General features: G+C 38.5%; 1 protein-coding gene across 4 annotated transcripts in view; it reads right to left on the bottom strand.

Moving 5' to 3' along the window:
• Positions 1 to 3,984: 3,984 nt before the first annotated feature.
• The window catches only part of CDK8 (cyclin dependent kinase 8), a gene marked incomplete at its 5' end in the record, with an annotated part of 40,026 nt that continues 28,953 nt past the window's right edge, over positions 3,985 to 15,057 (bottom strand). For 3 of the 4 annotated variants that reach the window (XM_083609208.1, XM_083609206.1, XM_083609209.1), the window contains 7 exons: positions 3,985 to 5,273; positions 5,768 to 5,920; positions 6,729 to 6,807; positions 10,593 to 10,690; positions 12,565 to 12,637; positions 13,422 to 13,491; positions 14,338 to 14,481. In XM_083609208.1, coding sequence (XP_083465334.1) covers positions 5,148 to 5,273; positions 5,768 to 5,920; positions 6,729 to 6,807; positions 10,593 to 10,690; positions 12,565 to 12,637; positions 13,422 to 13,491; positions 14,338 to 14,481 — 743 coding nt within the window. In that variant the 3' untranslated portion in view covers positions 3,985 to 5,147. The remainder of the gene's footprint in view (positions 5,274 to 5,767; positions 5,921 to 6,728; positions 6,808 to 10,592; positions 10,691 to 12,564; positions 12,638 to 13,421; positions 13,492 to 14,337; positions 14,482 to 15,057) is intronic. The other variant, XM_083609207.1, reaches the window with a different exon arrangement.

Here is a 15,057-nt window from a genome sequence, read left to right on the forward strand (position 1 = left end):
GGCACATCCCCAAAAGTCCATGGCACAGCACAGGGCACAATGTCAGCCCCCCCCCCCAACGCTTTGGGAAACATAATTGCTGTAGGAGGGAGGGATATTCTGCCATTTTTGAACAAAAGGTGGTTTATAATTTTAAAAATAAATTCTTAGTTTGCAGCATACCCAAAGTTCCAATTTAAGTATTTTACCCAAAATATTTCATGTAAAGCAAAGGAGCAGGGTGAGAGAAATTACTGTACATAATCTAAATCACTGGTTTCTTTTTGTCATTCTTCTTCTTCTTCTTCTTCTTCTTCTTCTTCTTCTTCTTCTTCTTCTTCTTCACATTTTTCAGCTTTTTAAACTGTCTCCAGCTTTTGTTGTTAGTTTTGCCTTGAGTTTTAATCACCATCAGGGATGCACTAGACATCTATGTAAGTTAAATAAACAATTCCAAAAGCTTTCTTAATATTGGAAGATGCAGATTACAGATTCTTCATTACTTCTCAAAGTGAAGTGGGTACTTTTATTTCTATTTACCTTACCACCCCCTCCACTTTTGATTTACCCTTTTAAAAGAAGTTAAGCCCTAATCACTCTTATCCAAAAAATGGGACTTTGCCTAGTGATATATAATCCTTCTTTCAAGTATTTTATCATCTCATCTTTAAACATGAAGAGGCAAGAGATGTAAATCCCATACTAAATGAAGCCCTGTAGGAATATTTTGTATGATTTATTCAGAAAGCTCAGGTGTCTTAATGCATTTTGATGTGATCAGGGGAAGTTTTGCGCCACAAAAGCTAAGCCTAAGGAGGCTCAGAATTCTCTTGTTGGATCAGATGAGGGTCCATTTAACCCAATATTACATTTTCAACAGCAGCCAACCACATGCCTCCTGGAAGTTCACAAGCAGGTTGTGTGGTGGCTTTCCTAGTTGTGTCTAGCATTTGGCATCCCAAGAAATACAGCCTCTGAACAGGGATGTTTCTAGGTCAGCTTTAGCCATTGGCCTTAAAAGCCAGTGTAAGTAACTCATAACCTATTGATATTCTGTCTTAACAGCTGCCCTACTAAAACTGTAGAGGCCAATAGGCTTTCCATAGGAAAAGACTCCTGACTCTTTTATTGGCCTATCGTTTCCTTTCATATAAAGATTGCTGCCTCTAAAATCCTTGAACCCTTCACTAGTGCTAGCAGCTCTATTAAATCTTCTTTATTGAATGCTTTTAAATGTAGCTCCTGGGATTACCGACTTCCAAGCATGATCTTACCACAATGAGATAAATCACCAACATATTAACCTCTCTCTATTAAATGCACATCACCCAAAGGCATTTTGCTTATGACAGAAACCATACATCAGGAGCCTGGATTTCTAAAGCAGCAATTTACCCATTTCTGTTAGAGGGGAACACAGTGGCCCACCCTCAGCAGCAACCATCTCTGGAGTGCAGTTATGTCAAATATTTATTAGCGGCAGAAATATTCGACATGATATTTCAGAGTTAAAAGCCCAAGCTGAGTTTTATAGCATCCCTTCATATGCAAGTAAAAAGAGTATTAGAGTAAATGCACGGCCTTTTAAAGACTGAGAAGCCCAAGGGCAGAGTCCCCTTCTTTCTCATTGCATTTCTTCCTACAGCTGGTGGAGAGAAAATACCTAAATATGCACATATATTTTCAAAAGCATCGTTTTTAAAATATCTTTTTTTACATCAGAAGCATTACGTTCCGATTTTTGTCTCTTCAAATCCAAAGGGAAAAATTAGACTCACTTGTAATGTATCCAGGATGCTTCTACATTTTCTCTCCTGCTGTGTAACTGTGTGTCTGTCTTACCAATCTTTGTGTATGTTGATCTAGCTGTGTGAGAATCTTTGTGTATCTATATATAATCTGCACACATTCCATCACACTTACAAGCTTAAGAGTTGCAGGAAATCTTCACAACTGTGAATCTGACAGCACTAATGCAGGTGGGTGTTATATTCAAGCTTCAAACAAGAGATATCATGAACTCCAATGAAATGTTATTTGGATAAATATTTAAAAAATGAACAACATAGGAAGCTGCCATATACAGTCCTGACCATTAGGTCGATCAAGCTCAATGCTGTCTACTCTGACCAGCAGCAGTCCTCCAGGGTCTCAGGCAGGGGCATTCCCAATCTTATCTTGAGATATCAGGGATTGAACCTGAGACCTTGTATGTGAAAGACAGATGCTCTACCACGGAGCCATCCCTTATAAAGAACAAAGGGGAGGGGAAGCCCAGATGCTCAAACACAGTTCAGCAATCCCTGTTAAGAATGCCATATTAGGTATTTCCTGACATTACCACCCTTGCCATAACACTGACATCGTTGCTTCCTGATTTGTCAGGAAAGGAGCCCCCATGATCTCAGAAACACTGATGAACGTTCCATGGAGTGTAGCAGTGGTGTCTGCAGAGTGTCTTTGGGAGGGGGAAGAGAAATGGATAACCTTGAAGATGGCTTGGCTACTCACTTTACTTCTCATGCTGTCACTTTCCACATCAGCTAAATTTTTTATTATTTGAAATTTGAACTGCACAAATGTTTTGGGAACTGCACATTCCCCACCCCCAAAGCTTTCACTTGCACATTATTTTTTTACAAAAGGCCTGCTACCCACAGCCCAGTTAATGCCTTCCACAGTTGAAATGTTGACTGGTAGAAACAGTGCCCAATGCATGTTGTTCTTTACACAGTTCCTGGGTGGGGCTTTCAGTAATGTAGACAAGTAGGTAGGAAACAGTAGCCAACTCATTCCTCTTCCCACACAGAGCATGGATAAGTGTTGGTAACACAGGTAAAGGAGGCCCACACAATTCTATTTCATGGCCATCACTTCTGTTGGCAATCGATAACCCATGACTAGTTCAGAAAGGATGAGGAATGTATTTTGACTGGAGCAGGAAGATAATCCCTGTAAGAAGTGGTGAGGTAGGAAAGCAGTGGTCACAAACATGAGATTGGGCTGTTCTGGCATGCACTACTGCATATATACTATATTAAACCATACTTACCTTAAATATGCAACCAAGGAACCAGTGGGGAAAAAAACAGTTGAAGGAAAGGTTGAAACTCTTTAGATTATCAATAGGAATTATTTCCCCTAGAGACAATGGGTTCTGCAGCATTTTTACAGGTGAGGGGTTACAGATAGCACTGCAGTGGAAGAGCTTTGCTGGAGACCTTGGAGAGCTCCTGCTTTTCAGGGTAGACAACACTGGACTAAATGGCCACTGGTCTGAACCTGTACAAGACAGCTTCTTGTGTTATGTTAAATGAGGTGCTCTTGCCCTCAACTGCTTTTATTATACAGTGGTACCTCGGGACGTGGGTGGCGCTGTGGTCTAAACCACAGAGCCTAGGGCTTGCCGATCAGAAGGTCGGCGGTTCGAATCCCCACTATGGGGTGACCTCCCATTGCTCGGTCCCTGCTCGTGCCAACCTAGCAGTTTGAAAGCACGTCAAAGTGCAAGTAGATAAATAGGTACTGCTCCAGCGGGAAGGTAAACAGCGTTTCCGTGTGCTGCTCTGGTTCACCAGAAGTGGCTTAGTCATGCTGGCCACATGACCCGGAAGCTGTACACCGGCTCCCTTGGCCAATAAAGTGAGATGAGTGCTTCAACCCCAGAGTCGTCCACGACTGGACCTAATGGTCAGGGGTCCCTTTACCCTTTACCTTGGGTTACAGACACTTTAGGCTACAGATGCTTCAGGTTACAGACTCCGCTAACCCAGAAATAGTACCTCGGGTTAAGAACTTTAGTTCAGGATGAGAACAGAAATTGTGCGGTGGCGGCACGGCGGCAGCGGTAGGCCCCATTAGCTAAAGTGGTACCTCAGGTTAAGAACAGTTTCAGGTTAAGAACAGACCTCCAGAACGAATTAAGTTCTTAACCTGAGGTACCACTGTATAGGCCAAGTGTATATTTTCTTAGCATCAACTGACAAAAGCACAAGCAAAATCATATGCAGATTTATGAAAAATAATTTTATTATGTAACACCTTGTTTTTAACAATGTTGATTTCTTTTAAAATTCAGAATACCTGCGTCATTCATGTAAAATAGTTTGATACAGTACATTGTATGGTATAGTTTTTCCTCAAATTCTAAGGTTCTCCTAACACCTTAATCCTTTGCTTTAATAAGGGAGACCCTAAAGCAACGTGCGAACATATTTAAAAATAATTAAAATTTAAAATCCACTACATCAAGCCAGCTCTCAAAAAATCATGACAAAAATATCTGAATGAATGCTGCACTGCTTGTTTGTTTGCAGGGAACGTCACTCATGCTTTTTTTAAAATTCCAAGCATGCTCACAAATCAGTTAACACCAACAGGAAAAATAAAACACTGTCTATGACAATCATTTTAGTTGGTTGCTGAACCAAACAGGTTTATCTCAGTAACACACTCATTTACTATCAAATAGCAGCTTTAATACCAGTCAAGTCATAGATTTGAGAACAAAATAAACATATGCTGAAAATTAATCTTTGGGAGGCTTGTAAATCTGCTGGAAAAATGCTCATTTTTTGTGTCTTTAAAAAAATCTTTCTCTAGCAAATTTGTTGGTCATAAAACATTGATCAATGTGGAAAATGAATCAACCCACAAAAAAGTCACTAAAAGTCAATGTATATAAAAAAAATTCTCAATTGGAGCCACGGTTAGTTTGCTTTCATCTCATTAACACATACTGTATGCTTCAAATACCAGTTAAAGAGATTTTGCGTACTATTGGTCAGATAACGTTGTTAACATCAATAGAATTCACAACAACAAAAATGCTTGCCCCTAGCACATTTCACAGCTTCAACTGCTACAGACTGTCACTGAAAACAATGCATTGGTCAGTCTGAACCATGTCAAGTAAACTATGGAAGTAGCATATCCACAACACAAACTGTGCTAGTACTTTCTTTTCAAGTCTAATTCCATAATGGGTACAATCTGAGGGAGCCACTACTCCCAGCCTGTGAAAAGTAGTGGAACTTGGCTATCAGACATTTTGAAAATGTGATAGTTTACAGTACATTCTTGTAGCCCAACGCCAGGTTCCAGGCAGACAGCAGCACGGCCAGTCCTGCAGCCTTAGCAACAGTGCATTGACTTTATTTAGGTGCAGCTCAGTACCGGTGCGTCTGGTGAGAGTACTGTGGAGGCTGCTGGGAGGTAGTTGAATATCCCATGCTGCTCTGTGGCTGTGATGTGCTTGGTCCAGGGTTTGGATAGGCAGCATGGGGATTGGAACGCTGAGCAACGCATTGGAGGAGAGAGAGAGAGAGAGAGAGAGAGAGAGAGAGAGAGAATGAATCTTACATATGTGGCTGGTCAAATGCTGCCATGTTTAACATGATGGAAATGACAACTATGACAGCTATTTCTACAGCTCTAGAGGTTGTTGCACCATGGATTCAACTTATGTAGCTAATTGTTAAGAGGGTGGGAAATGAAACCAGACCAACAGCTCTAAACCATGGGTTGTCCATTATCTGTTTTGAAACTCAAACCACAGTTCAAGTTCTTCATGCCACAGTGTGGCATGATGTATGAACTGAACTAGTTAGCAATGACACACTGTGCAGGTCTCCACTGGTGCCTTTTGACTTGAATAAGTTGTGTTTAACAATTAAAACATATATTCAAATAGATTTTAAAAATACAACTTTTAGTAGCCACGGACATAACAGCTAATATAAATGATTCGCAGTACCATAACAAAACTAAAAGCTGAAAACAGAAATACCTGATAATCTGAGGTCATGATAAGTCCACCTGAGGTAGTGGTAGGAGGAACAACTCTCACTTTTTTCAAGGGAGGCCCTTGCGTATGACTGTTGTCTTGGTTCCCTGGATGACCAGTTCCATTTGTGTGGTTATTGCCCTGCTGCTGGTTCTTCTCAATTTGTTAAAAAAAAAAAGTAAGATACAGCTCAGAGGGAGTTCATGGGTAGGAAGCATCCAGTCTTGTGTAAGGCTAAGTCAGGCACAAAGCCACTAATTACTTAATAATAATTACTTTACTATTTCCACTTAAGTATGCAAACAAATTAAAATCAAATATAAACATACCATACAGCCCTATCATAACTATTTATTCAGAGGTAATCCCAAATTATTTGCCATATTTTCAACTATGCATTTTAGGATTATAGCCTTATTCAAAATAAGTTAACATGAAAGGAACTTGGAATCATCACTTTCTAGAGTTGCAGATAATAAAAAGACTTCAAATTAGGTACCATGAAAATGCTCTAAACCTTATTATTCTACAGGCCATGGATCAGATCTGATTACTGATATTATTATTTTTCTATATTATTTATGTAAACTGAAATGTTGCAGAAGTTCTCAACTTCTTGCCATGTCTGATGTATAGAGTTGGAATGACCCATAATTAATGTTAACTTCTATCCAAATTAATTAATCTTCATCTCATATTATTAATTTATTTTATGCTACCATTCTTACCTTGGCAGGAAATGGTTCAATAAAAGTAGTAGCAACAATCAGAGACATATATGTAAAAGTATGGAATAATAAATCATGTACTCTCAGTAACTTAAATGCCTGAAATCAGATCCATTAACCCTATCATAAATATGATTGCCTTAACAACTTGGTAATTATAAAATTGTCCAACCTGATTAACAAAATACACCTCCTAAATGTATTTCTCTCATCTTAACCTTCAAATAAATACCTACTTTGTCTCCTTTATCATCAGGCTCTTCTTCAGTTAAAAATTCTCGTTTTGGGTATGGGATTTGACAACCTGCAAACACACTGCAAACACAAAAGCAAAAGGAAGCAATCATTTTGTGTGTGTAAGCAAAGAGCATAAATCCCTACTAGAAAAAAGTGTGCCCCATAATTAATAATGGTAATAAAATGGTTTTCATCCTGGTTCAAGCTGTTTTAGGTGTCACTTGCCATTTGTGATTTTAGTCTTTTAGGAAGTGACTTTAGTCTTTGAAGTGTTCCAAGTATGACAGTTTGTTCTGAAAGGCTATCAGTTTCTTCAGTAAGAGAGAATATCTCCAGCTATCAACTAAATACACTGCTTATAATGAAGAGTTTAGTACAGTGGTACCTCAGGTTACATTCACTTCAGGTTACATACGCTTCAGGTTACAGACTCCGCTAACCCAGAAATAGTACCCTAGATTAAGAACTTTGCTTCAGGATGAGAACAGAAAGTGTGCTCCGGCGGCGCGGCAGCAGCAGGAGACCCCATTAGCTAAAGTGGTGCTTCAGGTTAAGAATGGACCTCCGGAACGAATTAAGTACTTAACCCGAGTACCACTGTAATGTACTATATTACAGGCCAAGCACAAGTTTGCCTGTGCATAGACTTGTAAGCCTCCATTTTACTAAGAAGCCAAGTGACACAGTTTCCTAGCTGTTTTTACCATATATCAGCAAGTCATCCCAAACACGTTTTTCTGGCTAAGACAAGCTGAAAAATGCTATGCCCCATTTCTATACAAGACTGGAAATACTAAATTCTATGATGATTCATCTCTTCTTGCTCATATGTCTTGCCCCCTAACCTATTTTGTACCATAGTTTTATTTTCAAGTAATATTTCCCATGAAAATAAAGCTAAAGTTATTGCAAGCTGTCTTCAGTTCCATGTTTCCCAATTCCATGTTGAACTTTTTGCTAAGGAATCAGTGAAGAGACTGCATATCTAACGTAAGGACAACTGTTATGGATCACCTACCTGTGACCATGTAAGCCATTATCATTTGATTTATACTCTATCTGCAGGTCTGTTTAAAATTAACAGTAGCAACATGTGCAACATTAAAAAAGAACAGCAAATAAAAGCCAATCAGAAACCAGTAGCCCATTTCACCCCCCATACATCTGCATATAATCTTTGTAGAGGGGCTGTGCCAATCTTCTTTGAATGTTCAAGTTTTAATTCTCATGCTTTTCTTTTTTTACTGTATCAGCCTGCTGTTGTGACCAATGGACCACTTTAAAAGTCCTAGCTGGAAATAATGATTAATTTCGTCTTGTGAACTGCCCCTGAGATCTGTTGATGAAGGGTGGTAGAAATCTTATTGGTATCACATTCCAAAAACATATTCCAACCGAAAAGCTATTGGAGCACATATTAACTTAAATTCCTCAGTGGGCTATCAAGGAAGCCCTATAGGAGAAACAGAAGAAATGCATAAGTGAAAAAGTGGGCTCATTAACAGAAGAGAAAAACAAAATCCAAAAAATGTCTAAGTGAAATACTGGGCTCCTAGTGACTGTCTAAGTGAATACTGGTGCCGGGGGGGGAGAGGGATGTACCCCAAAAGTCTAATAGCCATTAAAAAAAATGAGTATTATAAATAAGAGAGTCAGGGTTGTATGTTTGCCCTATCAATGTTAACTCAGGCATTTGATAGTTTCACTTTCTTATTGATTTCAACAGGGCAAATCAGACTCCTGATAGCTTAGAAAGTTAAATGCAAGTTAAAGGTTTATTTAAAAAAACAACCCAGAAAATGTAGGGGAAAGATGGAATACCACATGACAACGGAGTATAAAGGGGTTCAGGTTTGCTAAAAAAACAACCCACCAAAAAACACTTTAAACAAATATTTCGAATAGCTACTAGGGTCCCCATTAATTTGGGTGGGACTTGTATGGTGATGATAAGAGATAGAAAGATGGCAGAATAAGATATGTATCAGAATAAGAATAAGATATGTATCAGAAGTAATTGATATTGCAGAGTTCTACTGTGGGTGATAGAAGAAGCAATAGTTTAGACCAGTATGTGTTAGGGTGGATTTACTCCCAGCAGTGAAACTGAATTCACTAAACACCCATTCAAATCCAGTTTACTAGTAATCTCTCCCATGGAGTGTTGAGGTAAAGAGAGATAAAACATTCCTCAGAAAGGCCCAGGGACACCATGCTATTATGTTGCACATTTATGTTATTACACTAATACTCCACTCTTCCTCTGAGGAGCTCAAAACAGCTTAGAAATGGTCCTAGGCGATCTCCTATGAAGTTTACAAGGCCAGCAATAAGCTCCTTAGCTTCTGATGCAGAATACATCATACAGCTTCAGACCACTGTGCTTGTTTACTTGGTATTGTATACAGAGTTTATTGGGTATACTGACTTACACACAATAAGTTCTGCAGCCTATTTATACCTTTCAAGTAGGTCAAGTACTTCTGATAGCCTCTTTAAAGCTCTTCAGTTAAGTATTCATATTCTGCTATGGGACTGGAATGTATAACCCCTCTGGCTGTGTTTTGCCTTGCCTAACAAGTTGGGGCAATGAGACCAAAATATGTAATCAGTACACATTTTGAACTGGAACAAATAGAGGAATTAGTCATGAAAGATTTTATAAAAATCTGTGCATTTTTTTAAAAAATCAGGTCATTAGTGATGTAGAGGTCCACCAAGTAGATCACAGAAGATATTGAAATTGCAGTTATTTGCAGTTTTTGCATATTTTATTCTGCTTCTACACACAAAAAAAGGCTACCTTTAGTCTTCACAACCAAAGACTGAATGCTGTGCATATTCATCCTGTTGTTTTAAAAATGTGAGATCAGGGGTCATGGATGTGTCTTCCATACTCTACCTCCTTTCCTGTCCATAATTAGTAGGGACAGAATAATTTTTGCAAAATGCAAAATGTTATGTTTTTGGCAGTGTTTGCACAGTTTAACTGATGGGCAATTATACCTATTGTTTTGCATACAGATCTCTGCAGCTATTAGTATCTAAAGATTTTTCTAATAAGTTGAGATACCAATTTATGATTTAAAGAAGAAAGGGATATTTCCCAAGGGCAGTTTAGGCTACACCAAACAAATCATATGATGGAAGAAAACTAAATTTGTTCCAAAGTCAGTATGTGCCTGTGAATTTCATTTTCAGAAACGCTGCACTCATTGCACATACATATGTGTAAAACATCAGAAAGCAAATTCGGTGCATAAATCATCAAATTAAGGTTGAAATAGTTTTTACCGATTTGCCAGTGAAATATTCTTTGACACAAAAGAAATAGTCATGTCTTTCAAATACGAACTTTAAAGTCTTGTCTACATATTGAGAATACGGATGTTTAAAAAGCAAGCCGTTATATTTAAAAACAAAGAAAGTGAATATGCTCTACATCCAGACTTTGGTTGTGAAGTTGGAAGGCGGTCCCCATCTTCACCATAGTCCACCCACCAAGTTTACAAATAAATATAAACTAATTATAGAATGCCATCTGTAATTTCAAGTGGACCTGCAGGCAGTTAGCAGTTGACTATGAAGATCTATAGCATGCATAATCAACCTGTCAGTGAATAACAGGATTATTGCTATGACTAATGGGATCAAAGGCTCAGGACAAGATTAATAGGAATATTACTTCAAAATGGCAAATGGCACAGTAAAGCCATTTCTTATAACTTATCAAGAAGGAGCATCTCACTTGTTATTTTCAGAACATTCCTCCATTCTACACCCACCAAGTCACGCCGTGACACTGAAAGCAATAAAGCATTTAAAGAGCTGCACAGATAGTATCTATTAAACTGACCACTTACTCAGATGTAGGAAGTGGATCTTCTAAGAAATAAGGATCCTGCATAGCCTGTTCTGAGGTAATTCTCTTTATTGGGTCCATAGTAAGCAATTTCTGTAGCTATGCATAGTTAAAAACACAAGACATTCAGTGCTGTCAAATCAATCAAGAAAATATTTCACCACAATGTGAATATACAAAGCTTCCTTATATGCTTATAAAGTCTAATTAGCTCAGTGGCAGAGCTTATACTCTTGAGTACAGAAGGTACCAGGTTCAATCTCCAGAATCTCCAGGCACGGCTGGGAGAGACCCCCATCTGAAAACTTGAAAAGCTGCTGAAAGAATATTGATCTAGATGGACCAATGATATGATTCAGTATAACCTGGTTCCTAATAATCTAGGCTTCCATAATCTGAGAATTAGGTTTATATGATCTATAAAATGCTACCCATGGAAAAGCTGCAGTTACAAGAGTTACTTGCTCACATAAATGGGCCACAGAGCATATCACATCTATAATGCAGTAGGTTTAATTTCTACTGTACTGTACAAACAATTCAAGGTTGTTAATGTTAGAGGCCCATCACACTATATAAGTACAAGCTCTCACTGCGCTTTCCAATATACTTAACATTCTTCCCAAGTATTCTGGTAGTGAACCTAGCCCATGTGATAAAAGCACATCGTGAAATGGTTTTGGCTTGCTGGGTTTAAGGCTGTGGGGGGTAGAGGATATCCTTGCTTTGTATTTTAGCAAATTTACCTCTTCCAAATTTATGCATAGTCATAAAAAAATAATACCTTGCAAGTGATCAGGCTGTGTTAGAGATTTGTTCTTAGTTTTTTATTTAAAAAATCTGGGCAGATTAAAGAAAAACACTGGCTTTAGGGCCAGCAGCTAAAAGGCGAAAAATAATTTTCTTCATCAAAATATTAACTGAATCTGGTCATCTAATACTCCAGTTGATTTATACATCTAAAAGAAGAGGGGTTGGTTTTTCAAAAATAATAACAGTAAAAATGGAGCTCCTTGTGCTCCCTTTAGATCATTTCAGTCATTAGATTTGTTCTTTCATGCCTACTTTGAGAAGTCCTTATTTTTTAGGCTACTTGAGTACTCTCTAAAATAAGGCTTGCAGCTGTTTTACAATAGGTGTTAAGATAGCATGTTGGATGTAACAGGATTCTGAAGCATATACAAGGATAAATGGCCTTCTGGGGTGAGGAAAGGCCATATCCTTAAGCTACCCATATTACATGATAAATTTGCTACTTACACATACCTATCAATGCAAACCCTTGCATACCAGTCTTCAAACAACTCAACATAAGGAACAGACTGAGTATACAAACAAGAAGAACAACCTTCTCAGTGGCAGCCCCAGTCCCATATTTCTCTTCCATAGTAGGGAGGTATGCAGTAAATAAGGAAGATAATGGAAGGAATATTGGACCAGAGTCAACTAAACCATTCCACTAGCAGGAACCATCTCCACACGCTGCGCCACCCATGCCTCCCCCTAGTCTGCGCTGGAGGGTTAGGAGAACCCCCAGAACAGTGTGCACGGGAGAGAGGGGAGATTGTTTCACTGGGAAAACAAAGCAATCTCCTTAGCACCACGTTGAATTCTACCATTAGCTATCACTTGACCACAGCAGTCTGTTGATACAACTAGTAGCTAGGCAAATTACCAGGTTGTCAGGACATGTTAAAAAAGGAAGGAAATCTACTGCGACCATATGTGCTGCAGAAATGTTAAAAACTGACTTAATGCCTAGCACATGGGAGTAGTAAACCATTAATTAGATCATAGGGTTTTACTCTGGACATGAATTACTATGAAATATGAAATGGCACAGAAATTCAACTTTACAACCAATGCTTTTGTGAAGAGATGCAATGAAAAGCAATTTAAACAATTCAAATTAATGCTTCCAGACACTGTGCAAAAATTCACAAGCGAACAATTAGATACTATCCAAGTCTTACCAAGTGGAATGCTTTGCTATCTGGCTTAACTTTATGTTTTTCCATATATTTGATAAGGCTGCAGTTGGTATACCTGAAAGAAAACAGTAAGTCACAACAATGCATCAAATTGATTAGAAAGTACAAATCTGCAGGACAGGATAAAACCAATAGGGCTTGCTAATGAACTTGGTTGTGCTGAATTGTCTGGTCCATCTGTGATTCAAAAGGGTGCCAGCACTGTAAACGTAGCCTGAGGCCACAAACTGTTTTTAATACCAGCCACATGGAAATGACTTCCCATTATTACAGATTTGGTTAGCAACCAGTATTCCTCTTGTACAATATTAGATGCACATACTTCTAGTAGCTATGCGTTTGATAATGCTTGAAACATAATATTACGAAACATAAAAAGCCAATCCTTTAAAGAACAATAGATTTTAATGCCACAAACTGTCTCTTTAGTCAAGACGCTAATTTTATATGTGCTATGTAGCTTCAAATGTATCTATACAATGAGAAAATTAACAGTTATTGCTTGTTTCAAACAGCTTCAGAAAACCATGCAGAACACATAAGAATCCACTAAACCAAGAAGGGCCAGTACAGATCCCTTCAAACTTACTGGCCTCCACTGGGCTTTTTCACAAACAACATGGTTATCAATACAAACCTGTAGTGTGACATGACATACACGTTCTCAGCCAAGTTCCCTGCTGTTCTCAGAAAACTCAGAGGTGCAACTATCTTTGTGGGGAAGGGGTGGTCACCAGAGAGAGGAAAGAGGCAATTGCCAAGGAAGCCTGGTTCCTGAATGTATGAACCCCTGATGCAGTAGAAATCATCACAATTACTTAGATCTTTGCAAAACTTACGTGTTTCTTCGGAAATCTTTCATTAACGTTGAATGTTCAGGCATCTTTTTAATATCTTCCCAATCTTTATCTATGAATTGAATATTAATAGCACTCTTTCATCTTTCTCTACATAGGGAATAGGACATCATCACTTGCACATTCAAAACCATAATTCACTCTCTTCTTTATATGCCAAACTTTGCCTTCTGATCACCATTGATGAAGATGAATTTGAGTGGACAAAATATCCTCTCTCAGTCGCCTCAGCAACACTAGATCAGAGTCACCAAAGAGACAACTATTTTTAATATAGACCAAATTTTGCTATGGAAGTAGGCAAAGCAGTGCACAATGAAATTAGCACAGTAGGTCTGAATCCCCAACATGATTCACAAGGGCATCCCAGAGCCTACCTGCCAAGGCCCTTTTGCCCCTCCCCTCCCAATTGTTTAATTTTTAAAAAGTGAACTTTCACCTATTTGTTTTTTGGGGAGGGGCAGCTGCCTGCTTTGCGTTTTTGTCAGTTTGGGGTGGGAGTGGGGACTTTCACAGTTTGTCTTCTGTGAAAAACGTATTTTGTGAGCCCACAAAATATTTTAAAATATGCCTAGTCCAAAATGTCTGAGGACTCCTGCAGTAAATACCACTATCAGCCCCCAAGATTTTGTTTCTTTTTATCAAGACAATAAGAATTTTCAAGAAATAAAAAGGGGGGGTCAATTTCACAGTGTTCTTTGCAGGCCATGCATAAACCTATGCACACCCACTAAAGATCAGGCATATTGACATTTTTCAATGGCTACTGTAGCTTCTTTCAAGCCTACTAGCTTTTCAGTAAATATTATGGCACAAAGAGTATGTCAGTTCTATTAAAATGGTACTGGAGATATGTATGGCCTGGAGTACATCAGTAATGAATGTATAGAATATGTACCTGCAGGAAATCCCATTACATTGAATATTCTGTCCAGCTGGTCATGATGATATGGATTACTAGTTTTTATGTCCTCTTGTCGGCAGTGGAATATTGGCTCAGATGTTAGCAGCTCTGCAAATATACACCCTATAGCCCAAATATCTTTACAAAAAAGGAGGAAGGAAAAATCAAATAGACTTTTCTGAAAGGAGAAAGCATAGTCTGAAGACCAGCAGTAGAGGTTACATATGGCCTCTCAAAGCAAGCAACTCTGTTTAAGTTATTTGTACATTTTCTACAGACAATTCCATTTCCCCTTTATTCCTTGAGATTTTGACCCCGTGCATTTAAAAATTGAACATTTGCTGAAGTTAAAGGACAAAATAAAGTGCTTCACCAACATTTTTAATTCAGTCAATGAGGGCTTTTGCACAGTTACTTCTAGTATCGAGGACTTGGATAAAAGCAAGTGCTCAAAAGCACATTGAAAAAATAGGTATTTTCAATAGTATTTCAACCAAACCAAACAGGTTGTTTCAAGCTCTGGGTACAAGTCTACTAAAATCAAAGGCTTGCAGGCAGACTTGTGAGAGCTGAATGATCCCTCCAGAATTGTAAAGGATATGGAGGGGTGCTGCTATGTGGGGGGAAATCTTGAGAAAAAATTGTGGAGGCACCTTGTGAGAGCATCATGCTGCTTGTGCATGTCTGGATCAAAGCCAAAACATTCCTGACACT

Source organism: Podarcis filfolensis (genome assembly GCF_964270895.1).
Source record: "Podarcis filfolensis genome assembly, chromosome: 4".
In the NCBI taxonomy this organism is placed as follows: Eukaryota; Metazoa; Chordata; class Lepidosauria; order Squamata; family Lacertidae; genus Podarcis; species Podarcis filfolensis.